The following is a 23,450-nucleotide window of genomic DNA, read 5'->3' as shown; positions in this document are numbered from 1 at the left end:
CTGATTGCAAAACAAAGTTGGAACAAAGTGATTGTGATTCCAACAGTTACGTTGTTATTCAGGAAAAATGTAACTGTGTCCTTGCTGTATGGCAACTGAAGAATTGGTTCTCAAAAGTAGAGACATGATGATGCAGTGCATTGAAGATATCTGTAGACTTTGCTGTAAGAATGGAGTTACTGAAGTGTAATGTATTTTACTGTAGCTGATGTTTCAGTCTTTAATGATTGAAAATGCCTGAGGTGATGCTTCTGGATACTTGTTACTTCTTTCAACATATTAGTGTTCAGAATTCTCTTGATTTTGAAGAAGCAAATATTCATAAGTTTTCTTTCAGTACTTTTTATGTGCATGATTTCAAAATAAGTTTTTTAAAATATTTTTTTCCTCTATATGACGTGTGTTTTTACTTTGTTGTGTAGGTATTGCAGCCTTGTGACTTCTTCTTTGAAATGAAACAGTCAGGTACTAATCCACAGATGGCTGATCTGACCATTAAATCTCTAACAGTAGAAGTAAGTAGACTTGTATTGTGTTTTTAGTTTTCTACTTCCCACTCAGCAGGCTATGAATTTGCTTCAGGAATGACTGAAGTGGGGAATCGTTCCAGTTTATCATTAGGTCACCTGCCTAATGAAGCATATCAAAATGAATAAAATTGAAAGTGAACAACTGTGTCACTATGCTTCAGTTTAAATCTGTGTTTTAGAAAATGGCTAGTGTGCAGAGATAAGTTTTGAAGCGTTCAGATAAATCATTGAATGATGTAGTTTAGAAAGCTTCTATCTGGAAATAAGGCAGGGGTTGCAAATCTGAAAAGATTGAACTATTGCTTCTGGAAGGGAAGTATGTTCAAATGAGAGTCCTGTAGAAAATGGAAGTGTTTTGTTACTGTAACATACTCATTATGCCTTTTTGTCTGAGACTAGCTGTTTCTGTACTAGATTCTCATTTCCAGTTATTCCAATTCCTTATTTGTAGGTTTCACCAATAATCATAAACACAGTAATTACTATTACATCAGCCCTTTATCAAACTACGGAAACAACAAATGAAGAGATTAGTCAAATTCCTCCGGATTTATGGAATAAGAAAGATATAAAAAATCTGAAATTGTGGTTTCTTGAAGAGACTAATGAAAATGAAGATAAAATTCCTAACACTGAACTGGTTCCCACAGGAGAGTCATTGAAAATTAATATAGAATCTGTTTTTCTAACACTTGAAGCTGGAGTTGGGCACAGAACAGTGCCAATGCTTTTAGCCAAGTCCTCATTTGTTGGAGAAGTCAAGAACTGGAGTACTCTAATCAACCTACATTCTCGTCTTGAGCTGGAGGTGAGGAATCTTACATAAAGAAACAGAAGTTTTCCTATAATGCTAAACCCTATTTGCTGAATCTTACATACATGTTGTTTAGACAATCAAAGAAAAGTAACTCTTGTATTTGGTGACTAAACTCCGGCAGATATGTGTTGTGGGAGCATGATGGGAATGAGGGGTTAAGATAGCTAAATTTTAATGGAAATCTGATGCATGAAGATACAATGTTAATTAATGGCACAGTAATTGGTGTTAGGCAGCCTCACATTTACACTCATAGCAAGTTCCTAAAGACCTGTTGCATCCGTGTTAAATGTTAGAATTGCAACTGGCTGAAAGTCTCTAATAATCTTCAGTTAATATTACAGTAGAATATATAATGTGCTGTTTCTATAAAACGTTATGTGGTATAAATTCATAAAACATCCAAACTGACTCATATTTGGAAATTAGTGACAAAATTCAGTGATTATTGTAGGTAGATTCTTCCTTATCTAGTTTTTGAATTCCAGTGCACCTGCCATTTAAACCAAAATTGTATTTTAAGTGGCACAGTTTTTACTACTTATTTGGACCTCACTTCATAGTGGTGACTTAGCTGTCTCATTTATTTCTCTAATGCATTTGTTTCATTTTATGGTAGCAGCTGAAAGTAAAATCTGATTATGAATATTTTAATTACCAAAATAAATTATATAATTCTAAATACTATTTTTAATTTAAGTTTTGTGTAAATTCCTAACTGATTTCTGTATTTTGATAGGTACATTATTTTAATGAGATGTTTGGCGTGTGGGAACCTTTGCTTGAACCGCTAGAAGTTGAGAAGACTGACTTATTCAAGCCATGGACTCTCGAAATCAAGGTATAGTTTCCAAAGCTGAACTCAAATATAACATTATGATACCTTAGAAAAAACAAATGCTCTCCACCTTTCATTTCTGAGAGTAATTTAACAATTTTGTTCCTTCTTGTTGGTTACTGAGCATTTTTACCCAAGTAGGGGATGAAACCAGTTCTTATACAAGGAAAGATCCAGATTCAGAGATCTGTTAAATATTGTCTTTAAGGTGGCAAAGTTTTATTCTAGCAATAATTTAGGTATTTATTAGATACCTTGGTTAGTTTACTAGATTACTATATTAACGAGGTAATCATAACAGCTTTGTATCAGTTTGTCCATGTTCTAATGATGCATTCAGTGACTTTGGAAAGACAAGCCACTGCTCTTTTTCCACAATAGTATGTGTAGCAAAATTGTGTTGGAAAAACTGATAGCTGTTGAGTAGCACAAAGAGTGCTGTGGGAGTGATGCTCTTACCCCACTTCATTTTCATCTTTTCTGGAAATAGTCTAGTTTCTGGTCTCAAACTAGATAAGGTGTTATTGAAGGATGGGAGGCACCTTTTGTATGTCTTCTGTCTTAACTTTTTCATTTCATTGTTTCCTTACATTTTTCAAAACTGCTTAAATATTTTCAACCTGAGAGGTTGCTCAGAGTTCAAGACCCACCCTTTTCCTAGGACTGTTATTATCCAAAATTTTCCCCAGTAATAGACTCAGCAGGATAAAAACTATGGACTGTGACACTGCAGTTAAGAAATTCCTATTAAAAATACCCCTGACAAGTTTGGTACAAGACATACAGGAGAGAGGTAGTGAGTCAAGCCACAGGTCTTCACCCTGATATGAAATATAACATTTGGAAATACATAATTTCCAGAAGTGTTGAAGGCTAGAGAAATGTATTCCATCAAGTTTATTTATTTTTTCTTTCAACCAAATGAAAACAAAATAGGTATTTGATTTGGAAACACAAAAAGACTAAATTTGAGGACTGTTTTAACATTAGGAAGTCAATTATGTGTAACATTTTTCAGTGTTACTTGAGGTTAATATGAATGTTACCACACAGTATTTACTGGATATGTTAGTAGTTAGTATATATTTTCTTTACTTTTGAATAATCATAAATTTAGCTACTGTTACTGGAATTCCATTGACTTCCTGGATATATGATTTGTTACTTCTCTTATTCTCTACTTCTTTAGTTTCTATTTGAGAATAAAAACATGAACAACAGAAAAATGGAAAACTGTGGCAGGACATGGAAATGGGGAAAGGGAGACATAGGTAGTCTTGAGGTGAAACTTCCATCTACAGAATGAGTGGTCAGATAAGAATTCTTTAAACATCTCCTTTCAGATGAAGAAGGCTAAAAAAGCACTGTTTGAATCAGATGATGAAGAAGAAGAGAACTACAAAGTTCCAGAATATAAAACAGTAATAAATGTTTCCTCAAAAGACCAGCTTAACATTACACTGTCCAAGTTAGGACTGCAGATGTTAAGTAACTTGGGCACGGTAAGAAAAATTTCTTAACTATGCGGTATTAGAATTGCTAAATGAATACTTGCAGTGATAATCTTGGTGAAGCCTTATTCAGTATGTTTATGTTTTGTATTGATTCTTTACTTTCTAGGCATTTGCTGAAGCAGCTAGTCAAACTTCAGACATCTTCAAAAAAGACCGAGCACCATTTGTAATAATAAATTCTTTAGGAGTTCCCATCACGGTCTCGCCTAGTGATTCCTTTAGTGTCCTTGATGTTAAGTTTGGAGCAAAAATATTTCATTTAGAAGACAAAGAGAGTTTAAATATGGAATTTGTCAGAACTAGAAATGAGAGTGACCAGTTCACAGCAATGACAACACTGAGTAGCAAGAGATTTTACATTCAGATCTGTAAGTTCCAAAGTTCATACATCTTCTTTTTTTTTAATATTTATCATGCTTAATACAGTGTCTTGTACAGATCAATAAATTATGGAGGGCAGCATAACATGAAAGAAGTGTCTGTTTGAATTCCAGATGCATGGCAGTATTTGAAATCCTGCTTTAGCCTTTACAGCTTAAAGTTATGTATATCATATTTCTTCATTTTGCAGCATAGGTTTTCTACTGTGATAAATTATTCATGTAATAATCTTTATTGCAGTCAGATATTTGTTTGTATTTATATGTTTTGCAGAATTCAGCTGCTCAAAATAATTTTTGTTTCAAATTGAGAACTATATATGTGAATATTTACAGAAGTTACTCTTAAAAGGGCTGTTTTTACAAAGATTGTTTTAAATAGTTTTAAACAAACCATACCTAAAGCTAAAATTGAAATTTAGCTATTTTTAATGGTGTATGTGTTTACAATTTGAATTGATATATTGTAGCAATTGGAAGTTTTGCAATCTCAACCATATGATGTATTAGTTGAATTGTTTTTACAGTATTAGACCTGTACCTAGTTAATAAGCCATTAAATCTTGTAAACATTTCCTGTGAGGCACTAATTTTATTTGCAGTAGCAAAACCCACTTAAATGTTTGAATGATGGACTCATTTACTCTTTTCCTTGTGGCAAGAAAAGAATCTTTGCTGTTTCCTTAGTAACACTGCAAAGGCAGCATATTAAGAGTGCTGATTGTACTTTTTCATCTGACAGATGTTTTTTTTATTATTAGATTGAATGACACAGAAAACCCTGTTGAATACACATTTTTTGTCTTTCAGATCTTTCTTTATGCTTCTTTTGAGTGTTTCATGTTTCATCTTGTAAATTCTAGGTCCACATAATCATTCTACTGTGGAAAAGATTCCATTGACTAAAGTGGGTCGATGTATCTACAAAGTGAGGCACGAGGATTCAGGTGTTGAAAGGTCCATTGTCAGTCAAATTGATACTGTTGAAGGAAGCAAGATGATTACGATACGTTCCCCTGTTCAGGTCATTATATATCCATACATTTAATTCTTTAATGAATGAAAAGGATCCTGTAGTCTTTAAATAAACATTAAAAAATATATCTTAAAGAATTACCTGAATGGCCCATATACCTTGGCTTTGTGTTTGATTTTTCAAGAATAAAAAGCATTTTCAAAGTGACAGATGGGTTGGGTGCAGGTGGGCATCAGTCAGATTTTGGATCAGGATAATTCATTAGTAATGTTAACTAATATTGGCTCGAATTTTGGTCTTGAACTATTTGCTTTGTATGAAGTGATCAAAATTCTTTTAATCTTAGCTTGGTTCCGCAAGTTATCCTTCAGCCAGGTAATTTAGTTTTCTTCATTCTGTACCACTGATACATTATTTTCAACAGTGTCAGTTGAAAAGTGAGTGTATATGTCTTTTGATTAAGTAGTATTTTTGATATTATATAGTTTATAGCTACAGTGATGAATCAGATATTACAGTTCTATAGAAATAGTGTTCTTGTCACATTTCAGTTGCTTTTTTCACTCAAAGTGGTTTATGACTTGATGAAAAACAAAATTTTACTGTTTGAATAATTTCTATTTTTTTTTCAAGAGCTAGTTAATGCCATTAAATTAACCTTGAAATAAATAAAAAAGAATGTTTGCAGGAAAGATAACTATGTGCTCCAGAATGGACATTACAGATTTAACCTTAAACTTCTGACTTCCCTTACACTTTCACTATATGAATTTTTGAACCTTGTATCTATTATATTTTTAGGAGACCACAGTTTGGAAAGTTACCATATAGTTGAGATTTACATGTCTTTGGTTTTTCAAAAGTCTTGTTGACTCTTCTTTTTAAGTTGATATATTTATTTAATAAATAAATGTAGCGTTATATTGCACAGCCAGATCATTTAGGAAGATTTACTGTTTTAGAGACAATTCTTCTGAAATACTTACCTTAAATGGTATACATGTGAGATGAAAAACAAGGCTTTTCATCCTTGCTTTATTAAGCTCAAAATATACTTTATCTTTACAGTTTTTCCTAATGTGTACTGCTGGAATTTTTATTTTACATAGATAAGGAATCACTTTTCAATCCCGTTAAATGTATTTGAAGAAGGAAGATGTTTAGGGACTGCTTCACCAGCAAATGAATTCAACATTCCCTTTTCTTCTTACAGGTACTTTATTGTATTTTTGTTTTCTTGTACAATATGTTTATATTTTTTTTTATTATTGTATCCATATAATTATGCTAAAAAATTGTTTACCCTTGCTACCTAATACTGAAATAATGCTGTGCTGTCATTGTTAGGTAGAATCTTCTCAGAGCATGTAATCTGAGTTAAACAGAGTACTATTTTATTGTTGAATTGGAAATATTTTGAAATCCATTTTTATGAAGAAGTTAAATTAGCTAAGTTACTTTAAAAATCTGAGCTCAGGTACTTTGGGAACACAGTGATTGTAATTCACATGGTATACTTCTTAGTGGGTGATGTTTGGTGAATTAGTGCAGCTCTTTGTTTTTTTCTGAAAAGGCTTCTTTTGATTGTTTGATTATGAAGTAAAATATTAAAAGCTATACAGTTTATCAGAGATACTAAAAAAGACTCATCATCTGTAGAAAAACTTGGCATATAGCATAGCTATGCTATTATCACATTCAAGCTAATAAGAAAACTGCAGTGAATTTGGATGTGCATTTTAGCTGAACTGTTACCAAGTTTTAGGTAGGTAAAAAGGTTTGTTTCAATGAATTTGTTTTAGGTTTGCTTTTATGAATTTTTTATGTTTGCAGAGACTTTTTCCTTCAGTTTTCTCCCAAACACTCTCCTTATATTTAACAGCAAAAGCTTTGTATCTTCTTCCTTACTTAAGTTACATTTTGCTGTAGATTCATTAATTCATTGATACATCTAACTATCAGTGTAAGATTTAGTGATGTTCAGATTCATTGCACAGATGAGTTCCACTAGGCAGTCAGGAAATGTGTTAAAACAATGAAAATTTTATTCAGGAGCAGCTGTATTAAATTAAAGCCATTGCCTTATAAAAGCATTATTATGTTTACGTGTGTAAACAATCCATGAACTAAGTTGGTGCTTCATGTGACTGAAAAGAAGGGCACTTTCTGCACATCTGTTCTAGGAGTAAGCTGTTGATGCAAGCCTTTAGCTTGGAAGAGGAACAGAGCAGCACTTGTAAGGAAATTCTGTAGTCTCTTAATAAGAATATTTAATTAACCCATGTGGAGGTATGGAACAAAAGAACCCTACTGTTACAATAGTATGAAATTTTGGGATCCAGTCCATCATTTGATCCCTTTTTAATCAAGATAAAGGCAGGCAATGAACTACTGCTAGAAATCTTCCTGAATAAAAATAATATTAGAATGTCCCTGTTGCATAGTACTTTTTATAATTGAAAGATTCAGTCACATGTTAAGTGTCTGAAAATGTTTTCATTTACAGATCCATATTGAGTTTGCAGCCATTAGCCAATGAAAACGGAGTGGGAGAATATGATATGTGTGAAGGAATTACGTTTGATGAAATTATGAAAAATGTTGACAGTTTATTACAAAGGAAGTGCCAATCTGTGAGGTCAACTAACCAATCACTTATCATCAATATTGTTCCTGTAAAAGATTCATTGACAACTTCATTAGGTGCAGAAGATGAATGGGATTTTCCATACGTTGTTCATTTATGGCCTTCTGTTCTTCTCCGCAATCTTCTTCCTTACCAAATTACTTATGCTGTTGAGGTAATTAAATAATGCTTGGATTTTAGTGGTATTTCCCACTTAAAATGTGAATGATGGTTGAAATGGAGATTAAAACAAAGGGGTTCTGGTGGAATATTTATGAAGCAAGTTCACAGATCTTATAAGGGCAAGTCTTACATAGTCTAATAAATGTATAATACAGTCCAATTCTGTATTTCCAGAATTGAAATATTACCACAGAATGTGAAATGTGGTGTCATTAAGCCATACTTCAGTTTTATATGCAAAGTAAACCTTAACACTGTACCAGTTGGGCCCTGTGAGAGTCACTCAGTTGCCCAAGTCCAACTTCAGCCTAATTAAATAGTGCAGCTGTTTCTGTGAAGACTGCACCAAGTGAATCACCCTATGTTAGCATTTTATGTGCAGTCACTGACTTTCAGCAGTAGCATGCTTTTAACAAATTCTCACAGGCCTGCCTTTTTGCCAGCAGCCTACTGCCAGAATTCAAATTCTTTCCAGATGAAATTAAAAAATCAAGTGCACTTTAACTGTTAAAAAGCATTCTTTCCAGTGCCAGATGAGAGATAGTCTTGAGTAAAATACCTAAAATATGCAGCATAGACATTGACTCCTCAGCATTGTATATTTCATGCTATGGATCTGGTACAATTCTGTCCACTGATGTTGTCTAGGGTAATAGAAATAAAGTTGGGAGACAGATTTTTTTCAGATGGTCTTAATATTTAGTATTTGAACTCAAGTACTATAATGTAATATCAAGCTTTGTCACAAATAAACTGTTACTTGGACTGGAGACTGTAGCTTGTACCAAATATATGGAAATAACAGGCTCTGTATGTTTTTTACAAATTTAAAAAGTGAAGAAAATACTGTGTTGAGGAAATTTGTCATTTAAGAATATTAGTGTGTTTGAATTTGGTGATGGGTGGAGTTTTTGATTTAGGTATCGATGACTATACCTTAAGGTTCTCTTGGCAAAATGTTTTAAGCTAGATATTTAGCAAAGTAACATAGTTAAATAGCACATAAGGTAGTTTAAAATTTTGCTTAAAAAGCTTGTATCTTAATTTTTAAAGCTAGGTAGAACATAAAAGTTGATACTAATTTTGTGTGTGATTAATGTAAGTGTATCCTGTTTGGTGTCTGCTTGTCTTTTTAAGGGAAATGGAAACAAATATGACACTCTACAAGAAGGATGTTCTGCCCAGATTCATAATGCAGTCTTGGACCAAACCAAACTAGATTTGCAGTTGCTTAACTACCTTGATCAAAACTGGAGAAGCGAGTACCATATAAAAAGCAATCTGCCTGATATCAGCTTCACAACATTTCACTGTGTCACAGAGCTGGATAAGACTGAACTGGATATTGCTGTTCATGTGACCTACACAACTGGGCAGATGATAATAGCGATTCACAGTCCCTACTGGATGGTGAATAAAACTGGTCGAATGTTACAATACAAAGCGGATGGTATTCACCGCAAGCATCCTCCAGATTACAAAAAGCCCCTCCTTTTTTCTTTCCAGCCTAAAAACTTCCTTCAAAATAACAAGGTATTCTATTTTGCAATCCTGACACCTTATGTTGTTGTATAAATGCATCTTTACTCTTTAAAATGTATTTATTCTTTCCTGTGCTCTGTAAAGGGTTTGAAACCTATAATATCTCTGTCTAAAAACAATGTTCAAAGTAAGAGTGTTGTCAAATATGCTTGAGGTAGGAAATTTAAATATATCAGAGGTGTTGTTAAGGAAGAGATTCTCACTTTGAAAGAAGTTCACTGAGAAGTGTTGTCTAAATAAAACAAATTCCTTTTACATTTAAACTGCATAAATAAAGGTTCTAATTCCAAATAAGACATAGAAATTGTGTAGGAAATGTAAAGCTGTGGTACTTGAACAGTGAATGCTACTTGAAAAATTAATACTTAAAATGGTGGTTGGTAGATTGGTTCTGGGTGCATAGTATGCTAAGGTTAAATTCACCATTTGAGTTTCCTGAGTTTTTTAATGCTGAATGTTGTTGATGGATGAATAGTATGAGAGAGATTACAAGAGTGCATTGATTTTCCTTTGAAGTTTTAATTACGATGTTTTTTAGGGAATCTTTATGTGATTTCTTCCTCTGGAATGTCTTACACTTAAAATGCTTATTCCACATGGTTCATAACTAAGCATGGTAGGAAATACATTTCTGAGATGATACTGGCAGTTGTTACATCTTAAATGGAAATACTGGTGTTTCTATTCAAAAGTTATGTTTATGCTTACTTTATATGTATATAATTTTAAATGTCAGTGACTTGAAAATTAATTCAGGGTGCTTCTTCACAGGTGCAGCTTAGGGTAACTGACAGTGAACTGTCAGATCAGTTTTCACTGGACACTGTTGGAAGTCATGGTTCTGTGAAATGCAAGAGTCATAAAAAGGAATATCAAGTGAGTTAAATTTATCTTTCAAATTCATTATTTTCAGGAGATATAAATGGGGTTTAAAAAGTGTACTTAAAATAATGTGTTTCTGTTCACAGGTTGGTGTCACCATAAACAACAGCAGTTTCAATATTACTAGAATTGTAACGTTCACTCCATTTTTTATGATTTCAAATAGAAGTAAATACACTTTGGAAGTAGCTGAAGAAGGCAAGGAAAAGTGGATTCCCATCGTTTTGCAACAGGTAAATTTACAACGGAACCTATTTCAAGTTGTGTCTCTAAAGAAAAAAAACTGATTTGAAGACTCACTGGTGGAAAACATGAGCTGTATGTAGTGTTCTGTGACAGTGCCTGATTATACCATGCTTTTTCAATAAACCGTCTGTGTCCTTTACCATTTCTCAGTGCTGCATTAGGACATACTGTAAAGCTGGTTTACATTGTAATTGTAATTTTTTATTCTGTCACCTTGTGTCATAAATAGTATGAGAAGAAGACCTCTACTATATTATGTTATTACTGTATTATCTCTCTGCAGTGGCACTAGAGCTTCTCTTCAGTTTAGCAGCAGTACATGGTAGAATATTTTGGCTGACCTCGTATGCATGAAGCCACTTCGGTATAGGAAGAAATTCCATTGTGTAAATTGGATCAGAGAGATCCAAATGCTTCCTCAGGATTTAGTCTCACTACTGCTTTTAAGTGTTCAGTGCATACTTCCTAGAAAGGAATCCCTGGCCCTCAGGCCAGGTGGTGTGAAAATGGTTTTAGAGCTTTTGTCTGTGCTGCAGAGACTGTTGCAGACTGGGTGTGCATTTTGGCTGTTGGTGCTGGGTCTTGGGACCATTGGACCTTCCTGCAGGACATGTAGGAAAAGTGGCACTTGTTTGGAACAGTTGGAGGTTTCTTAAAGCTGTAAGTCATCTGTAATGCCTTCTGGGAAGAGTGAAATCCTTCCCCTTCACCCTTGACAAGATCATTATCCAAAACAGAGTTTAGCCTAACAGATAGTGTGGTTGAAGGCTCAGTTGATTTCATTTAGAATCCTAGAAGTATAGCATTATTAGGCTTGGAAAAGATTTCTAAGATGATGTATCAAGTCAAGCCATGAACCTGGCACTACCTTAAATAAGTCACCACAAAAATAGATCCACAAATTTTTTTAACACTTCCAGTAATAATGATCCCACCACTTCCCTGGGCAGTTATTCTAATGCCAGACTTCTCCTTTAGTTTAGAAAATTTTCCTCATAGCCACTTTATATGTCCTCTGGTGCAATCTGAGGCTGTTGTTTGGAGACCAGCCTCCACTTTGCTACGTCCTCCTTTCAGGAAAATTGTAGAGAGTGATAAGATGGTCTCTGAGCCTCCTTTTCTCCAGACTACACAATCCCAGCTTCCTCAGCTGCTTCTCATAGGACTTGTGCTCCAGAACCTTTAGCAGCTCCATTGCCATTCTTTGGACACACTCCAGCACCGCAATATCAGCATTGTAAATAGTCTAAGTAGTTACTAAAAATGCTTGCAAACCAAGTTGCAGAAGTTAAAAGAATATATTCAGTGAGATTCCTAACTAGATCTTTCTATTACTTTTTTGGTACCTTCAGTACATGCTCCTTAGCTGTGCATATTATTATTATTAATGATACAGTCATTAAAGACATGTCAATTAAGTGGCATTATTTAAATTACTGAAATTGATATGTTGTTCCATTGTGATTTTTGTTACGTGCGCATAATGATGTTTAGATCTTTAGATGTTGAAGTCAGTTCAGTTTTCCATGACGCTTATCATTTTCAAAAAATGTTTCTTTGCTTTTACTCAACAATGGACCGTTTGACATAAGCCTACCTGTTTGTTCTATGTCCTAATATGTTCCTCTGAACCAAACTTTTTCTTGGCCTTACACAGTTTTTGAGTTCTTTATATGTATGATTCCTCTTCTAGTTTATTGATAAAGGTCTGAAACCACTATATCACTATAATAGTGTATGTGTAGTGATATGGGCACCTTCATATCTAATTTCTTACTCCTAGGAAGTATGGTCAGATGATATTATTTCTTGTTTTATGGTTTATATTTGAGATATCTTTGCTATTAGAATAAACCAAAATATTTGCAGAAAGTTCTAAAATTTTTGCAAAAACTACTCAAAGGTAATAGTTATGAGAGCTGAAATAAATTCTACGTGTATAAACTCTAGGTTTTCTACGTTGGCTGTTTTTTTTGTAGACCTACAGGATTTTGTCCCACAAATGTCAGTGTTTCTTAAGTGTTTCGTAATTGTGTTGATTAATCTTAGTCTTTTTGGTAATAAAATATCCAGGGAATACTTGTGTATTTTAGGATTACTCCAAAAAACTAAAAAACATAAAAGGTTAGATACGGCAGTTTACCATATAGAGCAGTACAGGTCAACAGAAGAATCTGTATCCCCTTCTAAAGCCCATTTTGACATGGTGTCAATATTTTTCCCTTTGATAGACAGTCTCTAAAAATCCTTGTTGTGACAACTTGGTCTGCCACACTTGTTCTTTTATCATTCAGTTGTCTAACCCAGTATGTTTTTCATCTCTTCTAAATGTAGGTAGTGTCAAGCCTGTATTAGATCTATCACTGTTCTTAATCTGGGACAATTTCCAGGAGCAAGTTTCGATCTGATCCTGTTGCTGAGATGGGGAGCTCTGCTATTCTGCTAGTCTAAATTTTTTTTTAACTAATGCTTATAATTTTTTTTTTGAGTATTTCTCACATAAGTTTCTTACATTAGGTTGATCTTCAAAAAGCAGAGCAGCTTGCAGAAATGTTATTGCACATTTTGGCTTGCTCCTTTCTTCCACTATTCTATTTCTTGTCCTTTTAAGTTAAGCAGAGACTTTCCTGCTGTTTTTTTTTTAATTCACTCTTCTTTCTTAGTGACAGATGGCTTGTCTTTTCAGGAAAGGAAGCAATTCTTGTGTAGAACCAGTCTCTGAGACATGTTCTCTGCCTGGAATGTAGTAAATACATCAGAAGCCTTAATCACTATTTTTAGAAAAATCCATTGTTCTACAAAGATTGTGAGTGACAGAGTTTGTTGGACAGTGATTAGTGCGCAGTGGCTTTCTAAGGATAGTCCTTTGAATTATGTGTAGTGTAAGGCATTGATCAACAAATATCCCTAGAGAAAGAACACACTGCTGAAGACTGTCCATTAGATCACTGCTAAATATAAATTAAACATCCCACTGTGGAAGGAAAATCATTGTATAAATATAACTTCTAGTGAAGAACTTAGGAAGTGTGTGGTAAAAGGCTTGAAAACAACATGTAACACAATCTGTGGCTAAAGTCTACTACAAAAAAATTCAGTTTTCTGTAGTTGATTAAGTAATGTCTTGTTTAGCCAATCCTTTTTACTTACTTGGTTTGGATTTTAAACTTCCATTTGCTGTTGACTGATTCTCCTTGAATTTCCTCTGGGCTCAACTAATTCCACATTGAGACTTACATGCTGTGTTTTATTATAGTTTACAACACAATTTAAATTTCCTTTGTCTGTGGGATACATGTTGATGTAAATAACACCTTCAGTCTTACCATTTAACTATATTTTTTTCCTTTGTCTTCCTGCTTCCTGTGGTGTGAGAAACAATGGGAAAGGGAACTTAGTGGCATGGTAAGTTGGTGAACTAGTCTTTCACCACTGAAGAATTAATTCTAGGATTCAGATGCAATTAAATATGGACATCTCATTTCTTAAACTATGTTAGAGAAAAATGGTTCTAAAATTTTGGATACTGCATGTCAACAGTTTGAAATACAGGAAAGATGGTCTATCTATAAAGACTTAGGCTGTTGATAGCTGAGAGTTACTGTTAATCATAGCTTGTTCTCATGGTGGGACTATTAATTAGTTAGAGACTTTTCTTTAGTTACAATTAAACCTTTGTCTTCTCTGTCTCCTGGTTGTATCCATTTAGCAAGTAAACTATTGAAGAGAGATTGCCTTTGAGATTTTTAAATCCATGATGGTTATGATTTCATTTGTGAATGTGAATATCAGAATGTGCTCTCTGATTTGGCTGCCTAAGGCTCCATACCGTGTGTTTTAAACCCACATACCGATGTGTGCATATGTACTTCTAAATATATATTAAAACTTTCAGAAGGACTGCTATTGGCTGTTGTCTTGTGTACTCAAGTCAGTCTGGAGTGGCATTTATACTAATGTCCCATTTGGGATTCCTTGTCACTGTAAGATTGATTTGAAATTTGTATTTCTTTGGAAAGAGGTCTGCTAATAGAAGAACAGTTTTGTCTCTTATTTTACCAAGTTTGGCATTTTCAATGTTGAAGCTTTTTTTTTTATACTGTGGAGTTTATATATTTTATCTATTTAAAATGTACTTCTTTTTGTGAATATGAAGTCTTACTGTTTCCTCTTTAGCTCCTTAACTCCACTTTCTTCACAGTAGTCTGAATTATTTCTTGACTTCTTTCATTTTTTTGTATTCAGGTAAGTAATACCTTTTAGGTTTTTTAATAGGGTTTCAGATCCTAATTGGTACTCTTTTGGATAGAATTTACTAGATTAATTTTGGGCTAATATGAATGTTATTTAACACCTCATTTGTATTCTCACTTTGAAATTTCTGATTTTTCTTTTCTAGTGCATTCCTTTTTGGCCTGAAAATGATGCCAACAAACTGCTTGTTAGAGTTGAAAATTCTGATCTCCCTCCAAAGAAGATAAATTTTGATCAGCAAGAAAACTGTCTTTTATTGCATTTGGACAATAAGGTAACATACTGCCTTCCAAGTTTACATGTTAGGTAAAACAGCATAAATCACATTTTCATTCTCCAAACTTTGTTTTCCCATTCAATCTCATATTGCAAAACCTTAGCTGAGGAGTGTTTATGCAAATGCGCTCTCATGCTCTCTTTTGTGTGTGTATACAAACAGATAAAAGTCGGTATTATGTTTTAAGTACTTCTCTGGGGAACACTTCTACAGGAGCTGAAATACAGATTGTTTTGCAAGTATTCTTTGTGAGAAGTATAGTATTAGTAATAAAATTATTGGTTCTAAAGTAACACTGAGTTGCTCTGAAAAGTAACTTTGACTCCAGTAAATTTACTTGTATGTTGCAGATAGTCTCACCTAGCAGTAGTTTTTAAGTAGGTTAGTGTTTTTTGTAGTATAATGTTCTTGAGGGCTTGAATGTGTATGCTTGTAACAAGAAAGGTTACTCTACTACCAGTCTAGGAGACTAAAATCTACTAAAAAACTAAATTTTAAAAAATTAGACTGTAAAAGACTAACTTTTCACAGTACAGAACTCCTGCATAGTTTTAATTACTATGTGTAATACTTGCAATCTAGTATTTAGATCAAAGAAATATTTTTAATATGTGGTCAAATGGCTAGTTTTACTACATTATCATTTTTTATTATGGTAAGAGGAAAAGTTTTTCAAAATATTTAAATGACATTTGCTTTGCTAGAAATCCATTCCACTGTTACTGATTTTTATAATTTTTACAACTGATAGCTTGGAGGAATTGCAGTGGATGTTAATCTGACTGAACATTCTACGGTGATTACTTTTTCTAATTACCATGATGGTGCAGCTCCATTTCTGTTGATAAACCACACCAGAGAGGATATTGAGTATGGACAAAGGTATGTATGAAAAGGATATTTGCATGGAGACATGTGGACTGTAATTCTGTATATTGTAAGCATGCATTCTCTATGGAAGCCTGTTTTAAAGTAATGGTTGTCAGATTTTGTCAGAACACCCAAAAATCTCTTGCTTGGTAAATTGAAGACAATGAATTGTTAGCAATGTTGTACAGTACTAGGTAGTTCTACAAGTGAGCTGTTTTGTGGTGTCTTTTTATATTAATTTTGTGGCCTTGTGACATCTACATTCCTGGTGAGGAGCAAAGGATATGCTTTTCTGGAATTATGCAGGTGCTGACTGTGTAGAATAAGTAACGAAGGAGATTTAGCTGAAAGAATGGGTTAAAGTTATGTGAGATAGGGGCTGTGAGAGGTAAAAATAAATTTTGTCAGTCCAGGATGAAACTAAGCGAATTTTAACAAATACTAGTTTTCTGCAGTGAGTGAATATATTCACTTCTGCACCTGCACAGTTATTCTCTACCTGTAATATCTTTAATAATGCTTTGCCACTGTATGCAAATAGTATGCAACGCTGAGAATTGTATACCTGAGCATTCTTGAACTATTTCTTTTTTAAAGCCAAATAACCTATTTTTTTTCCCTTCAGTCAGTCAGAGCAGTATTGTTTAAAGATTTCTATTTGGAAAGTGTAAGAGTTGCTAGTCAAATCCTGTTTGCTTCCTGTTTGCCTGAGGAATGATTATTTGGTTTGTTTTTTCTCCATAAAGATTTTTAAATGTTATCTTTTTAAATGAATTGTGGGCATCCCTAGTGTCAATTAAATTAGAACAGAGTACAATATTTAGAGTGGAAGGGCCTATCATCTAGTCCAACTGCCTGACCACTTGAGGCCTGATCAAAAGTTAAAGCTTATTATTAAGAGTATTGACCAAGTCAAGGGCTTGGGGCATCTCCTGCCTCTCAAGAAAGCCTTCCAGTGTTTTGAAAGACAATCTTCCTAATGTCCAGTCTAAACCTCTCCTGGCACAGCGTGGATGTAGGGGGAATGGTTGAAATCACTGCATCCCAGCGAGCAGAGATCAGCATCTCTCTCTACTTCCTCTCCTGGGTAACTCCTTCCAGAGAGCTGTAGATGAAAATTCTGCAAGTTTTTAACTATATGAGAGGGGGAGTGGAGTTTAAAGCACATGTCTGAAAATGTTGATCACAAAGTGGGAAAGAAAATTAGTGTATAAAATCTGCTGTATATACTTTATTTTCAAAGTATATGTATGTATTTTAAAGTACAAATCCTCATTTTTATTATTGTTCTGGGAATGTTTTTGTGCATGATTTTTCATGCATGATGTTATTTTTGTTCTGTTTTCGTTACTTGAAAATATAATTAGTGTTCTTGTTGAAATGCTAGAATGCAAAGGTCATTGACATGAAATATTCATTGATATTTGAATTGAAAATTACTTTGTTCCAGCTCCCTCAGTGAATTAGAAGACTATCTTCAGCCCAATAAGGCAGTGTTGTATACTTGGGCAGACCCAACAGGATCTAGGAAATTAAAATGGAGATGTGGAAATAGAACTGAGGAAATTGGCCCAAAAGAGGTGACATTTTAAAATCTTTTTAATGCTGTCTCATTTTTTATATGTCTCTTCATTGGTGTATGCATGAAACTTTGTATTTAATGAGTAGGAGCAGCAGTCTAGTGTGTGAGTTCCAAACACAGAACAGTAACAACACTTTGTTTGCCAGAGCTTGTGCCAGTAAGCAGTCTTCAGCTGAAAAGCATCAGTGTGTATGGTGAGAGGCTGTCATGAAACTTTGTAATTACCTTTCTCCCTGTACCTTAAAAGAATGTCTTCCATTACTGTGTTGCTAAGACTCCAGCATTTTTTTGTGAAGTAGAATGATTAATAGAGTTGTAAAAACTTTTCCTTTCTTGTTTGTAGGACAAAATGGACGTACTCACTCTGGATCCTAGAAAAGTGGTCTATTTCATGTCATTTTATGAAGGTTTGCAGCGTATTGTCCTGATCACTGAAGATGAGAATGTATTTAAATTGACATACGAAAGTGTAAAAGCAGAGCTAGCAGAACAACAAATCATTCTGTCTTTGCAAGATGTTGGAATTTCGTTGGTTAATAATTACACAAAACAAGAGGTGTCCTACATTGGAATCACAAGGTAACTTTGTGTGCAACAGTCTAAAATGTTTAACTTCAGTTTAAGTGTTTAATGTTTAAATTCATTCTGAATTTTATTTTGGCTTGTGCTGAAAGAGCAAAAAGAGGTCTGGGTTAATAATATTCAAACCTAATCACTATCTTTTCCTGCTATCAAGAGAAATCTTTTCACTGTGTTTTGTTCTAATGCATATGCTAACTGTATTTAGATGCATGTGGTTTTGGAGCATGTATTTTGTAACTGTGGCAGACTTCCCAATGCACTGAACAGAAAATATTTCCTATCCACTTAGTTTGAGAAGCAATAATAGAGTTTTAAGGAGTAAGGTCTGTGAATAGTTTGTGTTGGTGGGTTTTGTTATCTTCACTACAGAAACAGCCAAATTCTGCACTGGAAATTTTGATGCAAAAGCTTGTAGGTCCCTTTAGTTTTGGTTGATTAATTATGATGATCCAGTGCTATACTGCTTGGGTTTCCTACTGTAACATTTCAGAGAGAAGCAGAAACAAAATTATGTAATGCTGTGGAAGTGTATGCTATCATGTATTTGAACAGGGGCTTTTTGGAATCATCAAGGGACACTTGAATATAACTGCCATAATCCACCCACTTCTTATTATTCACAGTAATGCGGTTGACAGAGCAAGAGTTTTTTCTTGATTAATTCTTCACACTGTACTGAAAAACAAACAAGTGTGAACTTCTCATACGCATAGGCTTCACATAATCACATCCATCATTTACAAAGAAAATTCCAGTCCCTGCCCTCACCTGAGAAAAAGTGCTCTGATATTTAAACAGTGGAAACACTCTATTAAAAAGTGGCAGCTAATTGCCAAGATTCACAGTAGTGTTGAGATTTCACTTAATTGGTTTTTCTTTGAAAGCAGTCATCCATAGTCATTAGTCTAGCAGTGCTTATAGTTAGTTTTGCTGTCAAACCCTGATGAGATGTCAGACTTCTTGAAAATGGGTGGCAGTACTATTGAAATTGGCTTCCTTTTTTAGGAGCAACAACAACAACAAAAAAAAAAGTGGAAAGGGGTAAAAAAAGGGAAACTCGGCAATCAAGACAGTACTCTTTTTTATAGGTTTTTTTGTTGTTTTGAACTTCAGCTCACCTTTTTTCTGCCACTGATGTGTCTCAACACAGACGCAGATATAGCTAAGAGAGGTTAGGTGGCTTTGTCTGGAAAGTTACATATTTGTAGGCTATAGAGTAATTTGTGGAAAGAAGGACCTTCTACCTGCCTGATACAGTGTTGGTTTGTGCCCTATTTTGCACTTGAAGTTTGACTATAAGGTAAAATCAGGTAGAGAGCTTCTCGCAGGAGCAGTGGAAAAATGTCTAATGCCCTTTTAAGTTTGATTAATTATTTGCATTAATAAAACGGAGAGACACAAGAAAGGATAACATTTTTTTAAAAATAAACAAAAAACAAAACCAAAACTCCCACCATGAAATCTGTAGAGGAAACATGTAAAACAAAATCACCACCTATTGGTTTAAGATGGAAAGACTAAACAAACAAGCTGTCAAAAATAAGACACAGTGCAGGAAGCATTTTTTTTTTGACTTGAACTTTTCAATTTGAAGTAAATTTAAAATGCCAAAATAAATACTAGACTATAAGCAAAAAACTACATCGAGATTGTAGAACAATGGATGGCAGTATTGCTGAAATTGAGTTTCCTTGAGTATCACTACATACCCTTCTTCATCAAACTGGGGAGTTACACAGACTTGTTAACTTTTTTTTTTTCCTTCATCATATTGGAGAGACAGGCTTCTGCTTAGTACCAAGAAGGCAGTGCATGATTTGGGTGCTCCTATTTGCTACCGTAGTACATATGTTGTGGTTTCTCATTCCCTAGTTACAAGCTATTAAAAGTCACACTAAAGTAGGTGTGGTTTTGAAAACTTGTTTTCAAAAAGCTAATCCTTCTCTTTTGGTTCTTCGTTTTGTTTTCAAAGTTCTGATGTGGTGTGGGAGACAAAACCCAAGAAGAAGTCAAGATGGAGACCGATGAGTGTTAAGCAAATTGATAAATTAGAACAAGAATTCAGAGATTACAGTGAGCTGAGTCCTTCAGAAAATAAGATCATTGAGCTGGAATCTAATGTTTTGGTAATGCTGATAGTTCTCTAATTCTATTGCTTATATGTATGCACAAGGAAAAGATAATATTAATTAAAGATATATTTTATATTTATTCATAATTTATTTATAATTTAATTAATATTCATATTAAAAGATATATTAATTTTGATGAAACTTATGGTGAAATTTGAGATGATTGATTTACCTACACCATTTGAAAACACTTCCTTATCTCTTAAAAAATGCAGGAAAAATTCCACAAACTTTTGATCTCTTCCTCCAGACTTTTTGTTGTTAGTGCCTGACTTTGAAATTGAGATGTAACACTTTTGGAGGTGGTGTTACTACATGAGCATAAAAGTACAGTAAGGAAGCTTTGCATTTGGTTCATATATTATACCAGTAAATATGTTAATATGAGGTTGTTTTGTTTGTTTGTTTTAACCTGAAATCTTGTATTTTTAAAATGGCTTGTTGTGGAATGACTTAGCTGGCATTCAAGCACATAAAATTGGAAATGAAATTTCAGAAATTATTCTGGAATGTAGAAACACATTATGCTCCAAATGCTTAGTCCTTGTTTGTGGATAAATTCTAGACACTCCCTAGAAACGTGTTGTAGGAAAATAAACATTGTATAGATAAGTAATCCAATTTTTATCTTGGCCATTCATTGTCTATGACACTGTTCAGCTTTTCCTCTAGACAGCTATGTGTTAAATGGTAGTTACCCCCAAATAATGCACCATTTTGTAATTTTATTTCTACTGAAATTTATGGCAAAATTTCTTTGTTTTAAATAAAGGAAAATTAGGGCATCTAACTTAAAAACTGCAGAATATCTACTACTGAGCTTTACAGTATTGGTGAACAATGTAAATTTTAAGTATATTCTATAAAGTAGTATTTTAAAACACTTGGCATACTGAATTTTCTTTAATAATTCAATAGGTATGTTTAACTCCTAATGGAATGAACATGACGATTCAACAGCCAAATGAGATTCCTATCAGAAGAAATTATCTGCCTGCTTTAAAAGTGGAATACAGTTCCTCTGCACATCAGAAATCTTTCAGAATTCAAATTTACAGGATACAAGTGAGTCTTGTAAACAAAGTAGTTGTTATTTTTTCTGAAAGAGCAGCTTTTATGGAAATTTGGGTTCATTTCTACAATTGTTTGGATTTCTCATGTTTTCAATTTAATTGTCATCATTGGCTTTTACATCAGTGCTTCTCAGTTTTTGAAAATACTACTTAAATGCATCTTGGAAAAAAAGGAAAACTACTATGACTGAAGTTAAAAAATTGACATGTGAAAAAATGGATTTAAATTTGACTTAAGAAAAAAATATTTTGCATTCATCTTACTTGCTTTTTCTTGAGCATTTCTGTATAACAAGCAGTAAGAGAGGTAAAATTTATTGTCTTGCTATGCTCAAGATTTTAAAAACAAATCCTTTGCAAAACTTTTGTGGACCATTTATTGCTACCAATGTACAGTAGCTTTTCTAAATTATTAGGATTGGATATTAGATTTTGAAAATAGATATCTTTTAAGTACAGTTGTGGCTTTTTTCTCCTTTTGGATTAGATTGGCAGGCCACAGGTAATGATCGTATCTCTAGAGTTTTTCCTGATTTTAAAATATTTTGCTATTGAAAATCTAATGTGCTGCACCTTGTCCTGTCCTTACCCCTACTAGATACAAAACCAGATTCCTGGAGCCATATTTCCCTTTGTGTTCTATCCTATTAAACCTCCAAAGTCCATCACCTTGGATTCAGGTTTGTTCTAGTTTAACATGATCCTTCAATTTAAAATAACAAGATAACTTGAGTGTACTGAAGTTAACCATTTTGTCAGATTTATCACTTTTATCAGGTGAAGTCTGTATGAGCTTTCTGACTACAGATAATACAAATAATAATGGTAGCAGTAAGGAAGCAGTTACCACTACAAAGAAGATATACAGAAAGCAGTTTCAACAATTAAAAATTAATAAAAAAAAAGAATCTGTCTTTTATTAGTCCTTATCATACCTTTTAAGAGCATCTTTTTGAAACTTTACTCCATTGATTTTGGAGAACATATAACATGAAAGTTATGTAAGCTTAAAAGCAGGTTTTTTTCAGTTCAGACCACCACTAAAATTTAATGCTGACTAATATATAAGAAGACTTGTCTATTCATAAGATAAGTCTTTTTAATTTTGATGGTAGTGAATCTGTTGCACTGTCTCTGTGCTGCTTTCATTTGGGGCAGTGAGGATTCATTTTTCATCTTTAGTCTTCCACTACTTCCCTACTGCTCTAGTATCATGCAATGCACGACTTAGCAGCCTATCTGAAGTAATCTTTAACTAGTAAGAAATGTTCCTAAGCTCAAAGTTAAGTGAGGCACCATTTATAAGCTCTCCAGATGGCAAATTATGGTTTTGTATGTTTTTTTTGGGTAGCTTTCTCCATTGCTTGTAGCATAGAGCTCAGTGTCACTGTACTATGTGATGAACTGGAGTCTTTAATTAATTGTTTGACACTGAAGTCACTTGGAAAACCTTAGTAATACCAGAAGGGATTCTGGATTGAGACAAAGAATACTGCTTGCAATTTTGTCCAGAAGCTAGTAGGATTTCAGTTGCTCATTCTAAATATGGTTGGTTTTAAGCTGCAGTGCATAAATCTGCAGAATTCTTTCTTGTTTGTTTAGTTTCCATTTTTGTACCAGCCATTGGAAAATGTTACTCCATGACTAAGGAAATTAACATAAATATAAGATTATATCAATATTAATTTGCTTTTAAATGAAAATTATGTGTTTTCAGTTAAATAGCATTTTTCCATTTCGTCCTTGTCTTCCTATTACTTTCTGTTCCTGCTCTTTTCCCTGTCTTAGCTGTTTGCCAGTCATATCCATTATGTAATCCTGTTGTACAGGATTGAGAAAACCCTGAACGTATATGACATTTTCATTAAAAAAATCTTAGGAAGTTATGTATATCATATTACAGTCTGTGCTGATCTCTTTTTATTTGACAACTTCATAGCACCAAAACCATTTACTGATGTCAGTATTGTCATGAGAACTGCAGGACACTCACAGATATCTCATATTAAGTAAGTATTTTGACATGTTCCATCTCTATTGCTATTGGATCTGTTTAATCAAGTGTCAAAATTAAGATTATCATAGATGATGAACATAATGAAAGGTAGTTTTAACACAAACTCAGTCTTGGAAAGTCAGAGCAGTT

At 33.7% G+C, this 23,450-nt stretch overlaps 1 protein-coding gene across 1 annotated transcript in view; it reads left to right on the top strand.

Moving 5' to 3' along the window:
* The window catches only part of VPS13A (vacuolar protein sorting 13 homolog A), a 111,002-nt gene that overhangs the window by 64,268 nt on the left and 23,284 nt on the right, over nucleotides 1-23,450 (top strand). The window contains exons 40-58 of the mRNA XM_062513616.1: nucleotides 423-515; nucleotides 982-1,338; nucleotides 2,087-2,188; nucleotides 3,529-3,687; nucleotides 3,806-4,067; nucleotides 4,943-5,103; nucleotides 6,165-6,268; nucleotides 7,562-7,856; nucleotides 9,002-9,397; nucleotides 10,178-10,282; nucleotides 10,375-10,521; nucleotides 14,934-15,062; nucleotides 15,817-15,947; nucleotides 17,386-17,515; nucleotides 17,861-18,096; nucleotides 20,072-20,225; nucleotides 21,150-21,296; nucleotides 21,903-21,984; nucleotides 23,244-23,313. Of these exons, the coding sequence (XP_062369600.1) occupies nucleotides 423-515; nucleotides 982-1,338; nucleotides 2,087-2,188; nucleotides 3,529-3,687; nucleotides 3,806-4,067; nucleotides 4,943-5,103; nucleotides 6,165-6,268; nucleotides 7,562-7,856; nucleotides 9,002-9,397; nucleotides 10,178-10,282; nucleotides 10,375-10,521; nucleotides 14,934-15,062; nucleotides 15,817-15,947; nucleotides 17,386-17,515; nucleotides 17,861-18,096; nucleotides 20,072-20,225; nucleotides 21,150-21,296; nucleotides 21,903-21,984; nucleotides 23,244-23,313 (3,260 nt within the window). The remainder of the gene's footprint in view (nucleotides 1-422; nucleotides 516-981; nucleotides 1,339-2,086; nucleotides 2,189-3,528; nucleotides 3,688-3,805; nucleotides 4,068-4,942; nucleotides 5,104-6,164; nucleotides 6,269-7,561; nucleotides 7,857-9,001; nucleotides 9,398-10,177; nucleotides 10,283-10,374; nucleotides 10,522-14,933; nucleotides 15,063-15,816; nucleotides 15,948-17,385; nucleotides 17,516-17,860; nucleotides 18,097-20,071; nucleotides 20,226-21,149; nucleotides 21,297-21,902; nucleotides 21,985-23,243; nucleotides 23,314-23,450) is intronic.

Source organism: Cinclus cinclus, chromosome Z (genome assembly GCF_963662255.1).
Source record: "Cinclus cinclus chromosome Z, bCinCin1.1, whole genome shotgun sequence".
In the NCBI taxonomy this organism is placed as follows: Eukaryota; Metazoa; Chordata; class Aves; order Passeriformes; family Cinclidae; genus Cinclus; species Cinclus cinclus.
This window is presented reverse-complemented; position numbering and strand designations above follow the sequence as displayed.